The sequence below is a fragment of the Nomascus leucogenys genome, chromosome 1a (genome assembly GCF_006542625.1).
Source record: "Nomascus leucogenys isolate Asia chromosome 1a, Asia_NLE_v1, whole genome shotgun sequence".
Classification (NCBI taxonomy): Eukaryota; Metazoa; Chordata; class Mammalia; order Primates; family Hylobatidae; genus Nomascus; species Nomascus leucogenys.
The window spans coordinates 42,321,905-42,348,535 of record NC_044381.1 but is presented as its reverse complement, the minus strand read 5'-3'; the positions used below and the strand labels follow the sequence as shown (position 1 = coordinate 42,348,535).

Below are 26,631 nucleotides of genomic sequence, written 5' to 3'. Positions count from 1 at the left end.
GCTGTCAGCTGCGTGTGTGTGTGTGTGTGTGTGTGTGTGTGTGTGTGTCATGCATATGCACTTGTTTTGGTGCCTGGCACATGCACCCATTTCTTCTCAAACTTACGACTTACCTCCACACAAGCCCCAATTCCCAATGCCCTCGTCGTCCTTATTCTCCAACCCCAAATACATGCACACACTTAAGTTTCTTGGATGGCAGAAAACCTACAGATGGATAATCCATAGGAACTCAAATACAGAGTAACAGCAATCCTATGTCAAGAGTGCTTGCCAGAAAGCCAGAGAGATGAAAACTCGCTCACTCTACCCTTTCATTGCACAGAATTTGGGGGACCGATCCTGAGGTGTGACACCACTCTGGGTTCAACAGATACCTGAGTAGAGAAGCCACCAACTGACCTCAGAGATGGGGTTTCCTCCTGGTGAGAAACAAGTCACTTGGCTTCCACGCACTCTGCGTAATTTCTCCCGCATGACTTGCAAGCACACTTAAGAAGACATCCTAGGCCGGGCACGGTGGCTCACGCCTGTAATCCCAGAACTCTGGGAAGCCGAGGCAGATGGATCACCTGAGGTCAGGAGTTCAAGACCAGCCTGGCCAACATGGCAAAACCCTGTCTCTACTAAAAAATACAAAAATTAGGCCGGTGCGGTGGCTCACGCCTGTAATCCCAGCACTTTGGGAGGCAGAGGCGGGTGGATCACAAGGTCAGGAGATCGAGACCATCCTGGCTAACATGGTGAAATCCCATCTCTATTAAAAAATACAAAAATTAGCTGGGCGTGGTGGCACATGCCTGTAATCCCAGCTACTCAGGAGGCTGAGGCTGGAGAGTTGCTTGAATCCGAGAGGTGGAGGTTGCAGTGAGCCAAGATCATGCCACTGCACTCCAGCCTCGGCGACAGAGTGACTCCATCCCAAAAAAAAAAAAGACATCCTATATTTATCCTTGCAACAGGATTTGAAACATATAAACATAGGGTACATTTTTTAAACTCCAATCACTGTAGCCAGATGTAGAAATCCACCTACCTTCTATAATAGATCAAGAGTATTATGTCTGGGTGAACCCTGAAGAAATCACGCTCAGTGAAACAGGCCAGGCACAAAGGACAAACACTGTATGAGTCCACTCATACGAGTTCCCCAGCGTAGTCAAATATATAGAGACAGAAAGGAGAGTGGGGGTTGCCAGGGACTCGGGAGCGGGGAATAAAGAGGTAGTGTTTCATGGGGACAGAGCTTCTGTTTGGGAAGATGAAATAGTTCTGGAGACGGACGGTAGTGAGGTGGTGATGGCTGTACAGCAACGTGAATGTCCTTGACGCCGCTGAACTGTATGCTCAAAACCAGTTAAGACGGCACATTTTATGTTTTGTGTATTTTAATACCAAAATTTTAAAAGAAAAAAATAACACGTTTTTTATAAGAAGTGTTATGTCATTAAATTTGGTAAAACGGTGCTCTTTTGCCCCATTTCATGGGCCTGACTCAGCCCACCAGAGCAAAGTGATCTTTTTCAGACCATAAGTCTTTCAAGACCCAAACTGCGTCCTGGACACAGCTGGGTTAGAGGTCACACTCTCCAGGCCAGAGACCCACAGCTCCCCCAAAAAACAGGATCTTAAGGTCACTTGGTGGTCACCACCCTCAGCGGCTTTTGGAAGTTCATCCGAATCCCCAAACCATTACACAGGTAAGTGTGACTTCACAGTCTGCCTGCAAGAAAAGTCCTTGCTGACCCACTCACTGCAGGAAGAACTAAACCCCCTACATAAACTCCAAAGCCAGAGGACCCTGAAGGGGGACCAGGGGAGAAAAAAGTCCGAGGACCACCTCCATGCCCCACCTCCATTCACCACCTCCATTTGCTACCTCCGTACCCTATCTCTGTGCCCTCTGTGGCTGGCTCTGTGTTTTCCAGATTCTTTTTTTTTTTTAGACGGAGTCTCTCTCTGTCACCCAGGTTGGAGTGCAGTGGTGCGATGTCAGCTCACTGCAACCTCCACCTCCCAGGTTCAAGCAATTCTCCTGCCTCAGCCTCCCGAGTAGCTGGGATTACAGGTGCATGCCACCACACTTGGCTAATTTTTTGTATTTTAGTAGAGACAGGGTTTCACCATGTTGCCCAGGCTGGTCTTGAACTCCTGAGCTCAGGCAATCCACCCTCCTCAGCCTCTCAAAGTGCTAGGATTACAGGCGTGAGCCACCGTGCCCAGCCTGTAGATTCTATAATTGTCTACTTGGCATTCATTCATCACAGGGTCAATTGTATCAACTATATTTTATTTTCTATATCCTTGATGCTCCTGCATTTGTGGCCCCACTAGCTAGAGACTGCCCTTCCCAAGCCTGGTAAATCCTAGAGACAGCAAAGGGCCCACTGGGAGCTCGCCTTTCTTATGCAAACCAATCACCCTAGAGCCCCACTTCCCGCCACCTCCTGCATCACACTCACCTGCCACCACCTTCTGCATTACATTCACACACCAAGCCAACTTCCTGGCCCTATGTGACCCCGGGGCAGGCACCAGGCACCAGACACCCAGGAACGGTCCCCACCCCCAGGCCTCAAAGCCTGCCAACAAGAGTCACGCCAGCCTATCCGGAATTGTTCCCCCCTGCCTTGTATTTCCCAATCCCCTCACTGCCGCTCTGCCTCCCACCCCAACCTGCTGCTGCCCTTGAGGCCCTGAGTGGCGTGGTGGGTACCCTTCTCTTGGGAAATGTAAGTAACAAAATCTTTCCATGTAAAATCCCTCTGGCACCATCACTGGGACGCCACCCACCACGGTGTGGGACTGTGCCCTGGTGGCCACATAAAGAAAGTAAGGTACACCACTCTGATGTGGGCTCACCGTTGACCCTGGGCAAGGAAAGGAGCAGACTGTGGGCTTCTCATGGGAGAGCACAGCCTTGGAAAGCCAAACTGCCCCAGATGAATCCAGATTCGCCATTCTGGGGACATAATGCTGGGCAAGGCATGCTGCCTCTCTCTACCTCAGTTTCCTCATCTGTAAAAGGGACAAACAGCACCTCCCCTCACAGACTGTTTCAAAGACTAAATGACATAATTCATCTAAAAATAATTCATCTAAAAAGCAGGGCAGATCCTGGCACGAATCACATGCTGAGGAGTGCTTCTGAAGAACCCCCACGATAGTAAGTGGAGGACCCCCGTTCAGTGGTGTCAATCATGCAAGCTCCACAGGAGAAAATGTGCACCCTGGACTTTCTTCATCTACCTCACTAGTTCAATAAATATCAGGACTGAATGTTGAAAAGCCATCACGTCAATTATCCTACTTATTCTGCTACAGGTGTTGAATAGAAAGACTGGCAAGAAAACCAGCCATGCCTGCACAGTATCACTGCTCTTCTCTGCAGAAGGCAGGGTTCATGCTGTCGAGCAAGGAAGCGTGGGCACTGTGGCTTTGTGCCTGCATGGGAACACAATTTGGCTTTTTGTGGTTCCACAGATTCAGAAACTGTAAACCTCCACACGCATATTTCCCCTAACACAGTCCCCAAAATAAAAGAGCGCTATGATCAAATATGTTTGAGAAACATTACGTTAGAAAATACAAAGCAGGTTTTTGTAAAACAGGCTGCACCAGTTTCCAAATGTGCCCACCCTGGAGGCTTTTTCATTCTGTGAAGGAACTCAAGGGAGGGGGCACAGTAAAATCCACTTTGCAAAACGTTACTGCAGCCACAGAGGAAAATTTAAAAGCACTGCAAAGGCATGGCATCTTCGAGATGAGGCCAGTGGTCAGCACGGACGCCCTCACAGCTTCACAGAGCATAAGACAAGTGCATCAAGGTGTAACCCATTGAGAGGGGGTTCCATCCCACACAGCCAATGTTCTATCCCATCAAGAGACTGAGGCAACACCTCCAGAACAAGTCATGTTTAGAGACACAAAAGAACCAGCACCAGAATTTGCCTCTGGTCCCCACGGGCATTCTCTTCAATTCAACTTATGACCCAAAGACATTCCAACACCCATGCAGGTGGCTCCCAATGACAGAGGACAGAGCAAAGTCACTTCACACTGCTCCAAGTCCAAGAAAACCCAAAGGAGCCTCAACTCTAAACCACCCAGAAAGGTCAAACAAATCAAGGGTGGGCACCAAAAGCCAAAACACACCTTCATAAACCCCAGGAAGAGGACGGTCACTACCTCAAGTGGCTTCCTGGGTGCTAAGGCCAGGGGCGTGCAAGATCCTGAGTACCACAGAGTTTTCCCCGGGACCTGACTCCCACATCATTGAACACAGAGAGCAAAGATGAAGGAAAGGCCAAGAAAATGTGCTGCCTTTGTTTTCATCCACAGATCTGTGTCCTACTGCAGTGGCTGCTCAACCCCTACTGCACCCTAGTTTTAACTGCAAGCTGTAAAAAAAAATCTGGGCACCCAAGCTGCACCCCAGACAATTGAAATCATAGGCAGGAGGAAACCAACCCAGCCACTATATTTTTTACAGCTCCAGTGAAAAGCAGAGATTCTCAACTCTAGCCACACATTAGAGTCACCTGGAAGCTTTTATACAGACCTAGGTCCCACGCGCTGGAAACAATCAGTTCCTTTTCAAAGGTTCTTGTTCTTTCTTGTTCTGCTAAGGACGCTTCCCGCCTTTGCTGCACAAACTGCTAGAAACAAAGACTCAACTTCTTAGTCACAAATTGTAAACTACTCCTACTTTCCCCTTCTTTCCACACATTTACCCTGCTTGGAAAAGTTTAAGTCTCAGCCAGTTGGGATCAGCTTAGATTGTGTGGTCTGACCACAGCCAAGAGGAGAAGGACACAGAAACAGAAGCTGCGTTAGGGATAAAAACCCCTTCTCTCCTTTGTTCGGTGTGCCCTTGCAAGCGTGACAAACGCAAGCAGCACCCTTCTGCAGAAGTAAATGTGCCTTGCTGAGAAACTTCCTATTTAAGTGCTGGTTTTTCTTTGTGGCACTGAGCACTTGTTTCTAACACATGCCAGAGGAATGTAAAGCTGCAAAAGTGATTTCATCATGGGGGCAAGATTGACAAATCACTGTGTCAGGGGAAGTCAAAGAGAAAGGACAGAACTGCTGGCTACAGACAGCTGAGATACAACACACCTATAAGCGGTGTTCCTGAAAAACAGAATACAGCAAACAGAAACACATGGATTCAAACGTTTAATGGATGAAAACGAAGCCAAAATAAAGCAAGACTTAATTTGCAGACTGAAGACCTAATTCCCGAGAAGAATGGATATGGGCTGGTCATTATCAGAGCATGAACTGGTGAAGTTGCTGAATCTCAAAAGTTCATAGTATTCCCCTGGTAAATCATTGCCTTTCTTTCCACTTTTTTACCTTCTAATCACTTGGATTTGGACAGATATTTTACATAAAAATCAAAGAAAACAAACAAAAGGGAGAAAAAAGGAGGCACTAAAAATAGAAACTATGGTCCCTCAAATGTAACAGAAATGAGGTCAAATATGTTATCTCAGTAAGTGTAACTAAGGGAAAATGAATATCAAGAAGAAAAAAATAGGATTAAAACCCAACTAAAACTATTTGTTATATTTAAAATCTGTCTGAATCCAAACAACTAGAAGATAGAAAATTTTTAAATAGCAACAATGTACCAGGCAAGTCACAAATAAGGAAGAACCGTAATATTAATGTCATACACTCCTTAATTAGAAGTAAATGGGACACTTTAAAATGCTTAAGGGTAGAATTCTCAGTAAGGCTCTGTCATGAATATATGTAAGAGACATCCCAGTGTCCAAAAGCACAACAAAAAATCTGAAGCAAAATCAGAGAAACAGACCAAAATAATGGCTTAGGATACCTTCAACTTTTCTCTCTACTTAGGGCAGATAAAGAAGACAAAAGTGGGCTGGGCACGGTGGCTCACGCCTATAATCCCAGCACTTTGGGAGGCCGCGGCGGGTGGATCACGAGGTCAGGAGATCGAGACCATCCTAGCTAACACGGTGAAACCCCGTCTCTATTAAAAATAGAAAAAATTAGCCAGGCGTGGTGGTAGGCGCCTATAGTCCCAGCTACCAGGGAGGCTGAGGCAGGAGAATGGCGTGAACCTGGGAGGCAGAGCTTGCAGTGAGCTGAGATCGCGCCACTGCACTCCAGCCTGGGTGACAGAGCAAGACTCTGTCTCAAAAAAAAAAAAAAAAAAAAAAAAAAAAGAAGACAAAAGTGTAAGTGAAGATACAGAAAAACTAAACTGTATTATCAATGAAGTTGCTCTTAACTGAGATTATATCTAAGGTCCCACTTAATAACCAAATTTTAAGCCATTTAAAAAAAATCAAATTCCCTAAAACCAGAACATAGCAGATCACACTATCTACACAAAATGCAATAAAACCACAAAATAACTCCCTACAAGTATGAAAATTTCTTCTTAACTTGTCTTGCAGAAGAAATAAAATTGAGATGACAGGCTATTTGGAAAAGAACAATACTAAAAACATTATGCAACATGAACACAACATAAAAGCTGTAGCTAAAGCTACACTCATGGGACAATTTATAGCCTTAAGAACTTGCCTTACTTATAATAAAATTATTCTAAAGTTTATTTAGAAAAATAAGTGAGACTAGCCAATAAAGTTCTGGGAACAATGAGTAAAGAGTCCTATCAAATATTAGAAAGCTATGGTAATTAAAAGTGAGATAAAACCTGAATTTTCCAGACATAACACCAATCTATCATGGGATTTTAATACCCAGAAAAAGAGAGAGCTGCTTTTAAAATCTTTGATAAGGAATTCATTATGCAATGAAGAATTTCAGGACAATTCATTTTTCTGAGGAAAATAAAGCTGGATCTAAACTGCATGTGAACCAAAGATTTAACCATACACACAAAAAAAAGATCATTAAGAACCTACCCGAAACAGCATAATTTTTTTTTTTTTTTTTGAGACGGAGTCTCGCTCTGTCACCCAGGCTGGAGTGCAGTGGCGCAATCTCGGCTCACTGCAAGCTCCGCCTCCCGGGTTCACGCCATTCTCCTGCCTCAGCCTCTCCGAGTAGCTGGGACTACTGGCGCCCGCCACCATGCCCGGCTAATTTTTTTGTATTTTTAGTAGAGATGGGGTTTCACCGTGGTCTCCATCTCCTGACCTCATGATCCGCCCACCTCAGCCTCCCAAAGTGCTGGGATTACAAGCATGAGCCACTGCGCCTGGCCAAAACAGCATAATTTTTTAAAAACAAGCTTAGAATGGCAAAGAGATTCTAATATATGACTCAAAACTCAAAATATATAAAACAAAAGCTGGCTTAATTTGACTCCATAAAAATTAAGACTTACTGCATGAAAACAAATATCATAAAAAAAAGTCAAAGGAGAACGTGAGGAAAAAAACATGTTCATAGAATCTGGTACATGGCTAAATATTCTTAGAAATAGTCTTATATTCATGACCAGGCTGGCCAACATGGCAAAACCCCGTCTCTACTAAAAATACAAAAAAAAAAAAATTAGCGGGTGTGGTGGTGCATGCCTGTAATCCCAGCTACTTGGGAGGCTGAGGCAGGGGAATCACTTGAACCAGGGATGCAGAGGTTGCAGTGAGCCAAGATGGCGCCATTGCACTCCAGCCTGGGCAACTGAGCGAGACTGTTGCAAAAAAAAAAAGAAAAGAAAAAAGAAATAGTTGTAGAAACCAGAGAGGCAATTGAGAACAACTGTAGAGAAAGTGAACACTTATTTGCCAGAAAAAAGAAACACAAATCACTTATAAGGACAGTTGGCCTGGTGGACAATTGTTAAAATGTCAACATATAGAATTAATATGGAATTTCTATTTTTCATACTTCTTAAGATGAAAATGCCAGATGATTTCCAATGTTGCTAGGCCTAGAAAAACCCAAAAAGTTTATGCATCATTACTGGGACAATAAATTGCTGCCACCTTCTGGGAAAACAATTTTGTAGACAGTATCAAAAATTTAAACATAGGCCAAGCACAGTGGCTAACGCCTGTAATCTCAGCACTTTGGAAGGCCGAGGCAGGCGGATCATGAGGTCAGAATATCAAGACTATCCTGACTAACACAGTCAAACCCCGTCTCTACTAAAAATACAAAAAAAAATTAGCCGGGCATGGTGGCACGTGCCTGTGATCCCAGCTACTCAGGAGGCTGAGGCAGAAGAATCGCTTGAACCCGGGAGGCGGAGGTTGCAGTGAGCCGAGATTGCGCTACTGCACTCCAGCCTGGGCGACAGAGCCAGACTGTCTCAAAAAATATAATACTTTGCACAAAGTATTGGACTGGAAATTGGCTCTACAGATACTCACAGAGTGAAAAAAAATATGTTTACAGATGTTCACTGCAGACCTGTTTCATGTAATAGCTAAAAATCAGAAGTATACATCCACAGGAGACCAGTGAAATAAATTCCAAATGAAAGCTATCAGCAAATTGTTTTAATGACAGATACTAGCAATGTATACATAAACGACAGATATTAGCAATGGTTTTTAAAAATGAGGTAGCCTGGCATGTACTAATACAGAAAGACTTACGAGAACTATCATTAGGTGAAAACAGCAAACCTCAGTATGTATGGTAGATCTCACTGTGTATAAAAACAAAGAAAGAATGGAGCAATGTGGATGAACCTTGAAAACATTATGCTAAGTGAAAGAAGCCAGACACAAAAGGCCACATACTGCATGACTCCATTTACATAAAATTTCCAGAATAGGCAAATCCACAGGGAGAGAAAGTAGATTAGCGGTTGCCAGAGGCTAGGAAAAAGGCGGGGACGTGGAAATGGGGAGTGATGGTTAATGGGTAGAGGATTTCCTTTGGGGGTGATGAAAATGAACTGGATGGTAGGGATGGTCAAGTAACAATAAAAGTGGATTAAAAGACATTGAATTGTTCACTTTACCATGATTCATTTTATGTTATGCGAATTTTACCAGAATTTTTAAAAATAAATAAAGGAGAAGCACAGACAAGGAGATGTGCACAGAAAACGTCAGGAATGAAGCACCAAGTCGGTTTGGTGTGTTTATGGATGCGGAGGGCGAGTGAAAAGGGAGAAGTGGGAGGTGCTCTTCAATCACACCCTTCTCAGTTTTGGTTTCTTTTTCAAATCATCAACATGTGTTACTAGATGTTTGGTTTTGGTTTTTTCTTGTTAACTTAATCAAGTACTAAATACACTGTTCTGATAAAAAATTAAAGCAGTCCAGTGAAAACTTACAGAAGTCCCTTTTGATCATACCCCAGCACCAGGAGGGGCCGCTTAAGAGGTATCTGCCTCCATAAAAGACAGAAAATACGTAGTATTGTTTAAATACTTAGAATTATGAACAAATAATTGGCCCCAGCCAAAACTCCCTGAATATTACAAGGACCCTTCCCCCAGCAACCCACCCACCCACACACCCAAAGCACACAGCAGGCCTTAGTTTCTGGCTAGGGAAGACAGCAATTATGAAAAGCATTTGTTTAAACTTAATCCTGAGTAGTTCAACGTATACCCTCATTTGGCTTTTGTTCTTTCTTTTTCATTTTGCTTTATTTTTAAACAGCTGAGTTTTTAGGGCACACAGAAATGTGTGGTTGGTCAACTGTAAGAAACTTGACTTAGTTATTTTCAAAATTATTATTTTCTTAAAAAGAAAGAAAAGAAATGAGCTCAGAGTTTAGAAAACAGCAACAACAACAACAAAAAAGGGTATGTGAACCTTATTTGAACTCTGAAAACATATACAACACTTCACTAATTAGACGTAATTGTGTCAGAGCTCTGCCTTGCAAAACAATGGAGTTTCCTTTCAAAAGAAAGTGATAATGACATTTTATTTCCAAAATAAGATTTCCAAACTAAAATGGTGACACACTAAATTTTGCAAATGGTGAAGGAAAACTGACATGTCAAGAAAGCTGGTTGAATCTTACATAATTATGTTCTTGACAGCACTGTTAATACAATCAGAAGACAGAATTCTGCATCTCATTTCAATCTAAAGCATCCACTAGGATCCATCTGTGAAAAGTCATCTTCCAGTCCCAAGTCCCTGGCAGCCACCTGGGTCCACACTGACACCCCCAAATATGCTCATTGCGAATCTCCTCCTCGCACCGCTCCATGGATACCCCACCTCCGGCACTCAACGCGACTTGGCTGCCGCGCACCAGGAAACCTCAGAGGAGCAGCCAGCTGGCCAAGCACCCCTGCCCCTGCCCTGGGGGCCCCACAAAAGCTGGAGGAGCAAACACAGCTCACCTCTTTTTCTGTCTACTGCTTCAGGGCCTACCCCTGTGCTTTGGAGATGGGACAAAAGTGAGAGGGCGCCCTGACACACCCTCCCAGGGCGGGGACGGCAGCTCCTTCCTCCATTTGGTCCTACCACAGCCTCCCCAGGAGACCAGGGGCATCCACTTTGCCTCCTACTTCAAAGGGCTTCCAGGTCCCGCATAAATCACACTTGCTGACAGCCCCACAATCCCAGCCGCCATGAGGATGTTTGCTTTTGTTGGCTTTTTTGTTTTTGCCCAGGTCCCTGTAAGAGAAACAAAGTCCCAAGGACGGGCAGCACTAGGCGCCTGCCATCAGGGGGCCTGGCCCTGGGGGCAGGCTGTCTTTCTACCAGCACCCACCCCCGGAGAGCTGCCTCATCTGCTCTGACATCTGGGATGCCCCGCTGCAGAAATCATGCACCCCAAGCACAGCCCACAAGTGACACGGCTCAGGACTCTTCTCCGGGCCAATAGCTGGAGGGAGGTGATGGAGACAGATGGGCAGCCTAGCAATGACCCCCAGAGAGAAGGCCTTGGACACAGGACAGGATGCACAGAGGTGCCCCATATGCCCAAGGGGCTGGCCAAGTTCAGGGATGACAAGAGCTGAACACGCAGACCGCAGCCCCAGCTACTCCACAAAGCACCCACCACCTCCAGCCAGGACTGGCCTCATGAGTCTGTGCCCCCAACTCCTGACCGCAGCATTGACCAGCGCTGAAGGCCAGGGCCAGGCAGCTCACCACCACTACCCCACTTCCCGAGGCTCAGCAATAGTTTAGCAGTAGAACCCTTTTTTTCAAATTAATTCTTAGGCAGAAACCCAAAAAGTAAAATCAATAGTGAGCCGCACTTGATCCACAGGCACTTATGGGTGGATGCGTGTGTTAGCCTCCTAGGGCTGCCGTAACTAAGCACCACAAACTGGGCAGCTTAAACAACAAGAATTTGTTGTCTCACAGCTCTGGAGGCCAGGAGTTGGCAGGGTTGGTTCCTTCTGAGGGTCCTAGGCTGTCCATAAGCTGAGTGTCGTCTGCCCGTGGTCTCTTATCTTCAGTCACCTTGCATATCATCTGCCCATGTAAGCTGGCCTGTGGCCAAATTGACCCTCAAGGACACCAGTCACATTGGATTATAGCCCACCATAAAGACCTCATTTTAAATTATCACCTCTGTAAAGACTCTTTCTCCAAATAAGGTTACATTCTGAGGTACTGGGAGTTAGGACTTCAACATAACTTCTTTTGAGCAATTCAACCAATAACAGTGCGATATTCTCTGTTAAAAATTCAGTAAGTGGGCACCCTGAGCCTCCATTATCATGGCCATAAAAACTTGAAACTGCAAGTTTAGGAAGCAGATCTAATCTTCTTTCCAACTCAACATCCTTTTAGATTTCCCATCTTCTGCTTTAGTTTCAGAATCATCAAGAAAATTATGATTTTTTGCTGCCAGTAACACAAGCTAAAGTATTTTTTCAAGAGCTCACAGTGCAAACTCAGGATTATAGAATTAAACAGAGACGGCTGCTTCAGTCTGCGTTAAAACAAGCTGACCCAGAGGCGCCTGTGGACGCACTGTTGGTCTGGCAGGAAGCAAACTTGAGTGGAGGCTTTCATGATCATTTTTAAAATGTTAAATATGCTCAAAATGGAATGTGGATCAAATATTTGTAAAGCGCAGAGACTCCCCTGGTGGGGAGTCTGCAAACCCAGACGACGAGATGAGTTTCTGACAACTCCAAACTCCCATTTCTCTAACAGCTCACAGGACGCCCCCCAGATCCAGAGATCCAGACGCCCCAACTCACATATGAATGCCACAGCCTACTCAATAAGCTGACTTCCCACCTTCTTCCTCACCTTCTCCTCTGGTCAGAGCCAGACAAAGAATTCTTACAAAGCAAGGAGGGAGATGAAGGAAAAGAGGCCCTCACTGCAGCAGCCCGACTCACTTGTCCCAATTTATAGAGAGAAATGTCTTCCCCAGGAGCTTCAAGAAAGGATTCAACAAAGTGATCACCAGCACAGGAGGGACAATGCAAAAAAGACCCTGAGTCTTTTTATCTTTCTTTGAGACTGAGTTTTGCTCTGTCACCCAGCCTGGAGTGCAATGATCATAGCGCTCACTACAGCCTTGAACTCCTGGGCTCAAGTGATCCTCCTGTCTTAACCTCCTGAGTAGTTGGGACTACAGGCGTGCACCACCATGCCCGGCTAGTTTTTCATTTTTATTTTTGTAGAAACAGGGTCTTGCTATGTTGCCCAGGCTGGTCTCCAACTCCTGACTGCAAGTGACCCTCCCACCTCAGCCTCCTAAAGTGCTGGGATTACAGGCAAGGGCCATCGTGCCCAGCCTGAATTCTATTAATGACACTTGAGAGCAGCTTCCTTGTTAGAATAAATAAGTAAATAAACAACTTCAGCTAAAATAGGACAACACCTTTGACCAACCCCCTCATCTCCTCCAGGCTGACCCCTGACTTAGTCTAATATTTGGGTATTTTAAGATCTTATTCCAGGCCAGTCACAGTGGCACACCTCTAATCCCAACACTTTGGGAGGCCAAAGAGGAGGGATCTCTTGAGTCTGGGAGTTGGAGACCAATGTGAACAACATAGTGAGACTCTTTCTGTTACAAAAAATTTCTTTTTAGTCAACCAGATGTTGGTAGCTAATCCCAGCTACTCGGGAGGCTGAGGCAGAAGAATCAGCTTGAACCTAGGAGGTGGAGGTTACAGTAAACCCTGAGATTGCACCACCGCACTCCAGCCTGTGTGACAGAGCGACACTCCAACTCAAAAAGAAAACAAATGTGAGCCAGATGTGATGCGCACACCTATAATCTTAGCTATGTGGGAGGGTGAGGCAGGAGGATCACTTGAGCCCAGGAGGTGGAGGCTACAGTGAGCTATGATTGTGCCACGGCACTCCAGCCTGGGCAACAGAGCGAGACTTCGTCTCAAAAAGGGGATCTTATTCTAGAGATTGGTATCTCCACAGAAATGAGAGGAGGAAGGCGAGAGTTTTTAAATAGGTAAGTACACATCTCTCCTTCTGTATCATTCTCCCCACTCAGAATCTTTTCTTTGAAATCTTCCTCTATTCGCATCGATAGATCTCCATATTGACTTGCATTTGTAGAATAACCCACAGTCGAGAATTAGCACCATTTATTTGGCTCCCATTAAAAGACACATAGATGTTTCCATGTTTCACTCCTGCAAATGGTGCTGCAAGGAAGAGCAAAAGTATTTCCTTAGAGCGGGCCATGAAGTATGTGCATTTTAAATGTTAACAAGTGGCCAGGCGCAGTGGCTCACGCCTGTAATTCCAGCACTGTGGGAGGCCAAGGTGGGTGGATCACAAGATCAGGAGATCTGGACCATCCTGGCCAACATGGTGAGACCCCGTCTCTACTAAAAATACAAAAAATGAGCCAGGGGTGGTGGCACGTGCCTGTAGTCCCAGCTACTCGGGAGGCTGAGGCAGGAGAATTGCCTGAACCCGGGAGGCAGAGGTTGCAGTGAGCCAAGATTGCGCCACTGCACTCCACCCTGGCGACAAAGCGAGACTGTCTCAAAAAAAAAAAAAAAAAAAATTAAATGTTAACAAGTAATGCCAAATGGCCCTACCCGTGGCCAGTCCTGCACCATTAATGCCATGCTCCCGCATCATGGTTTTCATGCTCCTTATTACCCACTTCTGAATTCAGTGATCCAATGAGTCAAAGAGCTTGGGATAACTGTTTTATAATCTGCATTTTCTTGAATCCTAATAAGGCCACACTTTTCACAAGTTTGTGGCCTTTTGTATTTGTTCTTCTGCAAACTGCCTGACTGTACCTTTTGTCCCTCGTTTAACTGGGGCGTTCATCTTTTTCTCACTATCTTGTGAATTCTTTTACGTACTCTGGATGTTGATCCCTCATCTGTTCTCTCTGTGGTAAAGGCCATCTCTCCATCCCACAGTGGGATGTCAAAGCCTCCACACCGAGAAGGAGAAAATTGAGTATTTTGTGTTTGTTATTGGAAAAAAGAAGGGGGCAGTAAACACCTGGAAGTGAAAGTGCCTCCTCTTTCCTTTCTACGCATTAATACTACATTTGTTTTCATAAAGCCAGTATTCTGAGTACAATGGAGAATGGTCCATGCAACAGGCTGTGCTGAAGGAGGTGGTAAGAAGAGCACCCACCAACAGAGGGTTCCAGAATGAACAGGACTGGGAAGGGCTGGATTAAACAAGGCTCAGCAGATGCCTAGTGGCCTGAATCTCCGGGCCCTACCCCACACTCACCTGTACAAAGATGTCCAAGAGAGACTCAGTGCCACTCCAAGCCCAGGTTCCTGGGCTCTGCACCCAGAGCGCCATAGCCTGTGTGATGCAGGGAAGCAACACCTTCTGGAATTGGGAGCTTCCAAGCCCACGGGAACCCCAGAGCACAGCTGCATTCATTGCAACTCAGCCCCGCTGTGCGCAAATCAAGTGTGAAAGGCCATTTCCAGCAGGGCTGGGTATCAGATAACACCAGGGCTCCTTGATAACAGTATTGAGATGGTGTGAAAAAAACAGTTCTTACCATTCATGCTGAAGTATTTTCAGGTAAACAATTAACGCTGTCTGGGGTCTGTTAAGTAGTCCGGGGGAAATGAAACAAAATGAACGTGGTAACTGCTGAAGCTGAGTGAAAAATATACAGCGGTTCACTGCAGTCGTCTAATTTTATGTATGTTGGAAGTTTTCTATAATAAAAATCTTAATTAAGAAAGAAAAATCAGAAAACTTGGGGCAATCAAGAATCTAGACAAAGACAGAGATTTTCAGTCCCTTCAGTGAAATGCTGTCTGGCCTCAAAAGCACCTGGATCACATCCATCCTCAGTCCCTGTGACACCATTTCCAATAAAATCATAACTGTGCGATTCTTTTTTTTTTTTTCTTGAGACAGAGTCTTGCTCTGTCGCCCAGGCTGGAGTGCAGTGGCTCGATCTCGGCTCACTGTGACCTCTGCTTCCTGGGTCCAAGTGATCCTCCTGTCTCAGCCTCCCGAGTAGTTGGGATTACAGGCACCCAGCCCCCACGCCCAGCTAATTTTTGTATTTTTAGTAGAGACAGGGTTTCACCATGTTGCACAGGCTGGTCTTGAACCCCTGACCTCAGGTGATTCGCCCTCCTGAGCCTCCCAAAGTGCTGGGATTACAGGCGTGAGCCACCACCACGCCGGGCCTTGAGTCTTTCTTTTAACAGCATGTGCTAAACTCCATTGTTCATTGCACTGGCTTCAGCCATCCATTGTTAGAATTTAACATTTTTAATTCTTTTTTTTTTTTTTTTTTTGAGATGGAGTCTCACTCTTTCACCCAGGCCGGACTGCAATGGCGCTATCTCAGCTCACTGCAAGCTCTGCCTCCTGGGTTCACGCCAGTCTCCTGCCTCAGCCTCCCTAGTAGCTGGGACTACAGGCGCCTGCCAGCGTGCCAGGCTAATTTTTTGTATTTTTAGTAGAGACGGGGTTTCACCGTGTTAGCCAAGATGGTCTCGATCTGCTGACCTCGTGATCCCCCCGCCTCACCCTCCCAAAGTGCTAGGATTACAGGCGTGAGCCACCGTGCCCGGCCTTAATTCTTTACTTTGAAACCATTTCACCTTTACAGAGAAGTTGCAAGAATGGTGCATGAAACTCCCCTCTACTCTTTGCCCAGGTTCACTAATGTGTCACTCTTGCCCCATGGGCTTTATGATGGTCTGAGATGACAATAGTAGGCTGCAGACATCAAGCCCCTTTATCCTTTAACACGGCAGCTTGTATGTCCTATGAGTACAGACATCCTCTTACACTACCTCTGCACAATTAAACTCAGGAAAGACAAGTCTGACAACATGTTTAAATAACTTATGCCCACCTTCCAATTTCCTCAGTGGTTCCATTAGTATCCACGACAGCATGTTTTTCCCTCCAGCACATGGTCAGGGCCAGCACATGCACTGGACTGCCTTGTCCCTGTGGTATTTTTTTTTCATTTCATTTCATTATTTCATTTCAATTCATCATTTCATTTCATCATTTCATTTCATTATTTCATTTCATTTCATTATTTCATTTCATTTCATTTATTTCATTTCATTTCAATTTTATTTCATTTTTGAGACAGAGTGTTGCTCTGTTGCCCAGGCTGGAGTGTAGTGGCACAATGTCAGCTCACTGCAGCCTCCATCTCCCAGGTTCAAGTGATTCTCCTGCCTCAGCCTCCCTAGTAGCTGGGATTACAGGCACACGTCACCACACCCAGCTAACTTTTGTATTTTTAGTGAGGACGAGGTTTCACCATGTTGGCCAGGCTGGTCTTGAACTCCTGACCTTGTGATCCGCTGGCCTCAGCCTCCCAAAGTGCTGGGATTACAGGCATGAGCCACCGCGCCTGGCCCCGTGGTCTTCTTCAAGCTGGACCTGGCCTGCCCTGTTTCATCTCTCATGTCATCGACAATTTGTGCTACAGACCATTGTTTCATAGAATGTCCCTCCATTTGGTTTGCTGATTTTTGCTCATAATCAGACTCTCTTCCCCAGATGGAAAGCAACCTAAATGATGTATGCTCTTGGGAAGGATGGCATCCATCTGCCCAAATCTGTGGTGTTAACCTGGACCACCCAGGTATTGGGATGCAAATCTCGCCAGTCTACAGTTAGTAACTGTCCCCTTGCCAACAAGGAATCTGTGGGGAAATCCTTTGAGAACACGAACATTTCCTGCTCCTCATCAAACATGTCTTCTTTAATGAGTTTAGCACTCATTCATGACGCCTGCCCAAATCAATCCGTACAGTTATTGCTGTAAAATGTGATATTCCCAACTCGCCTCCCATTTATCAGTTGGCACTTTGCTCTAGGAAGTGCTCTCTCTTCCCCACCCCTCTCACTTAGGTTTTGTAGTAAATTAGTGTTTCCCCATCCACCCAGAAGCTCAGAAAGTGACCTTATTTGGAAATAGTCTTTCCAGCAGTAATAAGGAACATGAGATTAAATCATCCTGTATTTACAGTGGTCCCTAAATCCAATCACAGGTGTACTTACAATAAAAGGTCATGTGAAAATGGTGATAGAAGTCAAAGTGATATAGCCCCAAACCAAGAGCACCATGAGCCACCAGGAACTAAAAGAGGCAAAAAAGTTTTGTCCCCTAGAGCCCTAGGAGGGATCGTGGCCCTGCCGCCACCTTGATTTTGGACTTCTAGCCTCTGAAACTGTGGGAGAATACATTTCTCGTTTTTAGATCACCCCGTTTATGGCATTTTGTTACAGCAGGCCTAGGAAACTCATACGTGTAGTTACGTACTTATTATCAATGGTGAGTCCTGGATGCCTATTTTGTTCCTTGTATAATCCATGCTTGTCTTTATTTATTCTGATGCCTAAATGGTCCCAGACTTGGCTGGAACTCCTTCAAGTTGGCCCCTGAGTACATCTGCCATGCCCCCACCACTTTTCACCACTCACTTGCATTCTAACACAAGAACATGTTTCAGGCTTATTGTGTATTTTTCCCTGTCCCCGTCCCATAATCAGTCATTTCTCCAAGGTTCTCTAGCTCCTTTAAGATGTAACAGTATTGAGAAACCAACATCTGGGCACTAAGAAAGCTCACTGCTAATGAGGTGCTAAGAAATAACTGTTACGTGTAGAGTATGTTTTACAAATTACGGTTCATAATTTAACATAATATATACCAAATATATATATATAAATGAAATCATGAGTTACACTGATACCTCCAATTCCAATTCAACCCCTCCAGATTCTTCCTTGCCTTCCCCTATTCCATCCTTGTATCTCCCTCCTTCCTCAGTGAGCACCCTGGCTACAACACTATTAACACACTTCTCATCTGTCTAATCTCACAATTCACACAAAGTCATTTCAGAATGGATATACCCACACCACTATGAAAATCAAACCTACTAAGAAGGGTGCCAGTTTTGCTTTCAGGTTGTTGTTTCTCCTGTAGGCTGAGAATGCACTGTCAAAGCACTGAGTCCAACATTACAGTTTCTTTTCCCCCATCTGTGTAGTCATGTTACTCTTTTGCAACACATTTGCATTTATGTGCTTGTTTGTATTCAATTCTAGTTTCCTGCTATGCTTAGTGATTTATTTTTTGAACTTGTAGAATGTTAGCATGTTCTAAAAGTCAAAAATATACCAAAAAATTAGAATAAACTAATAGAAAGGAAACCACCTCAACATAGTAAAAGCCATATATAACAAGCCCCTAGCAAACATCACACTCAATGTTAAAAGATTGAAAGCTTTTCCTCCAAGATCAGGAACAAGAATGTCCATTTTCACCTCTTCTATTCAACACAGTACAGTCATGCGTTGCTCAACGATGATGATACGTTCTGGGAAATGTGTCCCTGGGCAATTTCATCATCATATGAACATCATAGAGTGTCCCTCACACAAACTGCACACCTAGGCTATGTGGTGTAGCCTACTTCTCCTAGGCTACAACAAACCTGTACAGCATGTGGCTGTACTGAATACTGTAGGCAACTGTAACAGGATGGGAAGCATTTGTGTATCTAACCATATAAAAGGCACAGTCATATACAGTAGTGTTATCTTATGGGACCACTGTCATACAGATGTGTCCATCATCTGAAAACATCATTTGGCCCATGACTGTACTGAAAGCTCCAGGCTGAGCAATTAGGCAAGACCAAAAATAATAAAAGGCATCCAAATTGTAAAGGAAGAAGTAAAATTATGCCTATTTGTAGATGATATGACCTTACATACAGAATAAGAGCTACAAAAATGCTATTTGAGCTAATAAGCAAATTCCACAAGCTTGCAGGTTAGAAAATCAACACACAAAAATGTTACATTTCTGTGCACTAACAGTGGGCAGTGTGAAAAGGAAATTTAAAAAATACAATTCCAATTACAACAGCTCGAAAAGAATAAAATACTCAGGAATAGATTTAACTTGAGGCAAAAGACTCATACACTGAAAACTAAAAAACATTGCTGAAAGAAATGAAAGGTCTAAATAAATGTTAAGACATCCTGTGTTTATGGACAGGAAGACAATACTGTTAAGATGATGGCCAGCGAGGTGGCTCATGCCTACGATCCCAGGACTGGGGTGGGGGTGGGGAATCCCTTCAGCCCAGGAGTTCAAGACCAGCCTGGGCTACACAGCTGGATCTCCGTCTCTACGAAAAAAATCAAAGAATTAGCCAGGCATGGTATCGCGTGCCTGTGGTTCCAGCTACTTGAGAGGCTAAGATGGGAGGATAACTTGAGCCCAGGAGGTAGAGTCTGAGCCCAGGAGGTTAAGGCCAGAGGTAGTGAGCCGTGTTTGCACCACTGCACTCCAGCCTGGGTGACAGAGCAAGACCTTAACTCAAAAAAATAAAAATAAAAAAGTTAATACTACTCAAATCTATCTACCGATTCAATGCAACCTCTACTAAAATCCCAACAACATTTTTGCATAGCAATTTGTGGCTACTGACACCTGAAATGAAGCCAGTGAAGGGGAGGAAGTGAATCTTTAATTTCTTTTAATTTTAATTAATTTTAACTTATATAGCTGTGTGTGCCTGGTGGCTACTGTATTCCATAGCACAAGCCTACAATGAGGAGTTCAGGCCTAAACGTTTCCTTAATTTAACTGCCCATTGTGTTAACTATCCCTCCAGGAGGGTGTGGAAACCATTAGGCTGGGTGCATTTGGGATTTAGGGGAACCCTCCCCCACTCCAGGAGGACCTGAAGCAGCCGCCACATTCTCCTCTGATAACATCTAGAAAGTGACAGAGTGCTTACTGAAGCTCATTCCAGCGACGACAATTAAAGACATATACACCACTTCCCACTAGAACTTAAGGATTTCCAGAGGACCAAGCTACTTAGTAGAATTAAGCTACATTTTTCTGTAATTATTTCCTTCCCTTTAGCTTTTGAGTTTTTTGCTTCTTTCAGAGATAGGACTTAAAAAGAAAACACCCACAGAAATCCCAAAAACACTGCAAACCACACCAATAAAATTCCCTATTTTGTAAAAGCTTTATGAAAATTCCCAACACTGTTTGTTCAACAATTCTTTGGCCATTCTACGAATATGATTTTAAACAGATTACACCCCAGACATATTTTATGACAACTGCACACGCAAGCAAAGCTGTCCCGCCCTCGTTTCCAACTTGGCAAGCTCCTCAACAAAACCAAATAAATACATGCTAGAAAAAGGCGGCTGCTGCAAAACCCCGGCCAGTTGCAGCTATAATTAATGCACTGGAGCGCCTCTTGTTGCTTGGATTTTTACTTTCAAAACTCAAGAAGCCCACACTACCCACTGAAAGCCTCAACAGTGTTATGGTGGTGTCGTTGGGCAAAGCAGAACCTAAGAGTCCAAAGGGTCACTGAGAAGGAATGTTTTCAAAGCCAGTCCTTTCAGCCCAAGTTCCTTCATGAAATTGCTATTGGCCATGCAGCTGGGGTGCAACCAATAAAAATCCAGACCTAACTAGCAATGCTTCCACTGCAAAACAAAGCTCCCTGGTTTCTTTACTTTGAAACTTTACATGCTTGGCATTCATGGGGTCCACTTAGTGGTCACCACGAGGCTCCCAAAAAGGAAATATCCTAATGACAATGTACGGAGTCACAACTGATGGCCAGGTGCAAGGAAGAGCCCGCCCCGAGGAGCCCCCAGGGAGGCACCTCAAGGTAAACCCAAAATTGGGCTGTGCAGCCCTTCACCACGTGGAAACCACAAGACTATAATGGGGGGTGGAAGAGGAGGAGGAGGGAGTCCTTCACAGTGTCCCCTCCAGGTTCCCAGGGAATGGACCAGATAAACACCAAAAGGAACGGCCTCTCATCAAGGAACCATTTTAGAAGATGGTTATAAACCCTGGGAAGGAGTAACACTTTGTAGGGTTAACTTTCTTTTCCCTGACTACAATGTGGAATTATATAATTAGAACTCTCCAAGGGAAAGGATTACAAAGAGCACACAAATTTCCAGCAGTACAACAGACTAGCCAGGTCCTGCAGATTAGGGAGCTCAAGTCCTTCACATCCAGTTCTCATTTCAATAATGATAACTTTTCCCATCCTGGCTTCTCAGGGAATGCATTTTAAAGGAGTGCCAGTCCTCCAGCTGAAACCTTTCTAAAGGGGATTAATCTTCCCCACCTGTCAGATGAGCTGTTCCTACCCCTGCATTTCTATTCCACTGATTTCAGAAGAGCTTCCAAAGAAAAGAGCAGTGTAAAATTCAGACTCTGCCAGATTTAATCTCTTGGAGGTTAAATCCAGGCTAACGGTTTAAGGGGCAACAAGTGATTCACTGCAAACCACACGTAATAGAGAGACATACAAACACCAATTACAGCAGCACTTTGACTAAACAATAAAAGTTTCACAATAAAAATAAAAATGTTGTTTAACATTGCGTTAAAAATCTGCAGTCACCAAAAACTACCCCTGGAAAATGCACATTTTAAAACCCATGTTGCTTTTTAACATATAAAGTATAAAGCAGACCTGTCAGTTTTCCATGATTTGCTTTACTAATTAAAAGTTCAGCTTCGCTTTCCAGAGCCCTCTCAGTTACACTGAGTGTCACATAGGGTCCACGGTGTTCAGATTTTCAGGGTGACATGCTTCATGAAGTGGACATGAGAGTTAAGCTGGATCTCACAATTATACTGAAAAATTTCAAATGTGTAGCTCTGTGCTTGGTACACAGCCATAATAAGAAAAATATGTTGCCTTACTACATCCATAAAAACTTTTCTTTTTCCACAAAGTCTTCTTATTCAAGATGTTTCCATTTATTTTCTTCTCGATGGATTTCTTCTAGACGGATCACTATCATTATTTATTACCACCGTCACTCCAGGGATCTGGGCCAAAAGTAAACATTACACTGCCAAAAATGGGGGCTGGGGGGACCCTAATGCTCCATCGTCCCCACCTACCCTGCCTAAGATTGGTATATAGTCCCAAATCAGTATTTATCATCAGAGGAAACAGTCTGGCTATTAAAATGTGGAATAAGAACTTACAAATCCTTTTAGAAAAACCCTTAAATGGTTTTACGTAATAAATTATTTTGTGGATAAAACACACTCAACAGGGACTCCTCTTTTCACAGCAGAAAAGATCCCAAACACTCAAATCTCCTGTAATCATATAATTTTATTATTATTTTGAATAAAGATTATCATACTCTTTTGATTTTGTTAACCTAGCCGTGCAGAACGAAAAGAATTCTATCCTATGCCCTCTCCTATAAAGATTATGAGTATTTCACTAGAAAAAGAACAGGGTTCAAAAATTAAAGAAAACGACCCCGACTGCTTTGTTCATATAAGACGTTTGTACATTCACTGGAAACTATGACAGTGTTTAAATTCCTTCACCTAAAACTCAAGGAACTTTCCTGTTACAACCACCTTGGCTGAAGCAACGTACCCATCATGCTTTCCTCATTACCCCATCTATAAACCCCCACCACAGCACCGCCCCTCAAAGGCTGCGCTCAACCCTCACTGTCTGCAAGGCAGAGTTTTTGCAGGACAATTAACCGCAGGGTGACCAGCAAAGGCCGCCCAACTGCACGTCGGGCGGCGACGTGTTTAAGCTGCCTTCCCGCCACCCCTCTCCCCCAGCAAAGGGATCTCCTGGGAGATTCTTGGGGGAGGGGTTGCAGAAATCGACAGAGATCTTCAGTGATGGATACCAACTTAAAATGTGGTTTACTTATTTTATCGTGCACTCTGAGCAGTTTATGCTTTAATGGACAATGAGATAAACGCAAGCTCCCTTCCCAAATCAAGTAATTAGGAATGTCTGACGTAATCAACATCTGCTTAAAACAAAACACTCCCCCCAAGAAAGACTGCGCAGCCTTTCCGACTCGCGTACCTTGGGCCGGCTAGGGCGGCAGGCCAGGATACCTGGAGCGCGCAGCTCCCAGCAGGACGCAGGAAAAGCAGAGCGTCTCCCAGCCTGCTACTGTCCCGATTCTCACCTTCCTGCAGGAATGCAGGGAGGGGGGATACTGAAGCCCATTTACTAGTAAGGAACGTCTCACACATTTCGGGGGCTTCAGGCGAACCCCATATATCTCTGGCGCTCCTGGGCCTGAAGGCCCCACCCGCCCTCCTCCACCCCCGCAGGGTGCCGAGAATCCCGCCGGAGGCGCGCGGGCCGGAGGTGCTCCCGGAGTCTGCACCGCGAGGGCGAACGCCGCCTCCTCCAGGCAACCTAGGCAGGTCCCAAGCTGCACTTCCGAACCTCCCGGCCGTTCGTCTGCGCCCCGGGTCCAAGCAGCCGAAGCCGCGCAGGAACTCGGGGGAAGTGAGGCCCCTGGAGGAAACCCACCTAGGAGCCAGGCCCCGCCCCTCCCGCCGCCAGCCTCCTACGGGTCCCGGGGTCCCCCGGCGCGGCCAGAAGGCTGCCGGGCCCCCGCCGCTCAGGGACCCGCGATCCCAGTCACAAACCATTTCATTCCAGATCACAGGCCACTTCGGCCACCCCAGAGCGGTGGGGGAAAGGAGGTTTCAGGGACCAACAAAAGGGAAGCCAAAGAGCCCGTTTCCATCAAGCGGCCCGCGGGCTGGGAAAGTCAAGACCCGGGAGCCGCCGGCGCCCCCACCCCCGCCCCAAGAGCCGCTTCTCCGGGGCCACGTCCAACCCAGGATTCCGCCAGGCATCAGGCCGCCCTGGGGGTGGGGGGACGCTCCGAGACAGACGGGGGACACTCGGGGCCGTGTGCCCTTGAAGGAGGAAGGCCTCCGGGAGGAAGACCGGGTCCTGGGACCTTCGGGGCACATCTGCGGACTCGGGTCCCGGACCCAGGGCGCGCACTCACATTCACACTCGCACTCCCACTCGCGACCCTCAGAAAGCGCCAGCGAGAGGCTCCCAGCCGCCGCCGCCCGCCCCCAGCCTCTGGAAATACTTAGGCGTCCCCAGAGCGCGGCTTATTGTAACCAGCCCGAGGGGGTCCGGGGTGCTGGCCGGGAGCGGCGCCGGGCGCGGCGCGAATGGCCCTGCCTGGCGCCCCTCGTTCAGGAGCATGGGCGCCGGCGCGGCGGCCGGGAGCGGAGTGGCGGCGGAAGGGCTAGCCAAGCGAGCCGTGAGCCACCGTCTGCGCACAAGCGGGAGCGCCAGATCCTACCTGAAGTCCGGGACACCGAGAGCAGAAGCGCGGCGGCCGCCCAGACGGCTGGGATGCACAGCAGCGACCGCCGCGGGAGCGCCGAGCCCCAGGCCATGCCGCAGGCAGTGGGGGCCGGGCAGCCCTCGGAGCTTCGGGCCGGGGCGCGGGGTCGGGCGCCACCACCCCTTTCTGCGGCGCGTCCGCTCCTCCTTCTCCCTGGCGCTTCGCAAACGGGTCCACTTCGAGGACCTCGTCGTCGTCCTCTTCTCGGGGCCCGGATGCGCTGCTCGGCTCCGGCCGCGGCGAGGGCTGGCTGGGGAGGTTCCTTGGCGCGGGCTGGGGCGTCCCGCCGGCCGCCAGGACGAGCGCGGGGGCCGGACCGCCGGCGAGCGCGCAGGAGGCAGGGTCCCCGCTCGCCCGCCCCGATGGGCAGAGCGAGGCCTGCGCCGGCGCCCCCTGCCGGGGGAACGCGCGGGCGGCGGGCGGGACCCAAGAAGCGGGGGCTGCAGCAGGGGCCCCGGACCTGTCTCCTGCGCCCGCCCTCGGGCCTGCGCCTGGGAACGCTTGAACACAAAGGTGGCGCCTTGGGGGCGTCGGCCGGAGTTCGGCGGGTCTGCCTACTAAGGAGAGGCGCCCAGAGCGGTTGCCCCCGACTTTCGGGGGCGAGACACGGGGATCTAGGTCACAAATCGGTAACTCCGGGCTGCACTGCGCACCGGGACAAATCTGAGAGCCACCCAGTCCCAGACAACAGCGGTGAGGCAGGAAGAGGAGAAGCGAAAGCTGCAAAAGGAAATGTTCAGGAAAACAAACAGGCCGCGTCGGCACCGACGCCCTCCCAGGTCGGTGGGGACAAGCGCGTCCCCCGAAATGCTCGAAACTGCCAGGGGTGGAGCTGCATGGAGGGAGCCCTCGGGAGCGCGATGCTATCCGAAGCCACCGCGGCTTTTGGTTTACTGTTAAAAGCAAATTGTATAATTTTACCCATTAAAGGCAGAACACTATTTGTTCTCTGCAGAGCCCCAGAACATGCAGAAGTAATTTGCTTCACTTACAAGAGACATTTTGAACGGAATTCAAATAGCATGTTTTCTTGCTTATTCTTGGTTTTGCTCAGCACATGCAAATGCCTTTGTTTTTCCTCTTAGAGGAAGGAATTGGATTCTCCAGCATCTCAGTTGCTTGTTCCATGAGATTGATCTTTTAACTGATTATCCAGCAGTTCGTTTGGTGTTTTTGCTGGAGTACCAAGCCCTGTTAATTGGAGTGCATTAGGGAGAGCCCTGGCCTTGGGTGCCAGACCTGAGGCCTCAGACATGGCCAGAAATAAAAACTCTCTTGCTATGGTCTGCGGACAAAATGACTAAGCCAGCTCTAGCTTGTTAACCTGTTAAAAGTATTTAGGCGCCTGGCTATCTCTACCCAATTTGTGTAGGGAAATAACTCACGCAGTTCTCATTCCCAGGAGCTGCTGTAAATCCAGTAGGAGAATGGGAGAAGATCCCAGCCCCTCCTCAACTGGGTGGCAAAATTATTACCAAACTTCTTAGACAGGCTCAGGCTGTTCCTCTGCCCAGGCTGGTGCAGGTCTGAACGGGAGGCTGCTCTCCCCAGTGGTTAAAGGACTGCCAGGGGTTTATCTTTGGGGTTTTCCTCCTTTTACCTTCCCTTAGAATCCTTAAGGATGCTTTCAGAGTAATGTTTTAAGAGTTGGTGCTGAAGTACTTAGTTCCACACCCCTCTCTTTTGGATCTAGGGAAAACCCGACAGAGGCTGCAGAGAAGGGTCCTGAACCTGCCCAGGAAAACCCCTCCCTCAGCAATGCTGTGTCCTTTCCGTGGTGCTGTGCGGCTCGGAGAAGGTGGTCCCAGCACCTTTGCTTTCCACTTCACACAGCTTGAGCATGTGGCTCCAGAACCATTTCATCAGCAGCCCTGCCATTTATTTTTGTGTGACCTTCAGGAAAATGACCTCATCGTGCCCCCATCAGTGTTATTTTCACATAACTGAGGCCCCACAAACCCAACTCAAAGGTTGAAACAGCAACATATATTTTGCTGACAGTTTCTTGGGTGGAGTCAGAAATGTGGGTTATATTGCATATGATTTCTTAAAAGCTTTTTAAAGCTTTCTTTTTTGGCATTTCTCTCTCACTCTCTCCTTCTTC

At 46.6% G+C, this 26,631-nt stretch overlaps 1 protein-coding gene across 2 annotated transcripts in view; it reads right to left on the bottom strand.

Moving 5' to 3' along the window:
* Nucleotides 1-24,839, bottom strand: part of ROR2 (receptor tyrosine kinase like orphan receptor 2) — a 224,481-nt gene extending 199,642 nt beyond the window's left edge. Inside the window, exon 1 of one of the 2 annotated variants that reach the window (XM_030805855.1) lies at nucleotides 24,483-24,839. In XM_030805855.1, the coding sequence (XP_030661715.1) occupies nucleotides 24,483-24,579 (97 nt within the window). In that variant the 5' untranslated portion in view covers nucleotides 24,580-24,839. The remainder of the gene's footprint in view (nucleotides 1-24,482) is intronic. The other variant, XM_003279519.4, reaches the window with a different exon arrangement.
* Nucleotides 24,840-26,631: the final 1,792 nt, after the last annotated feature.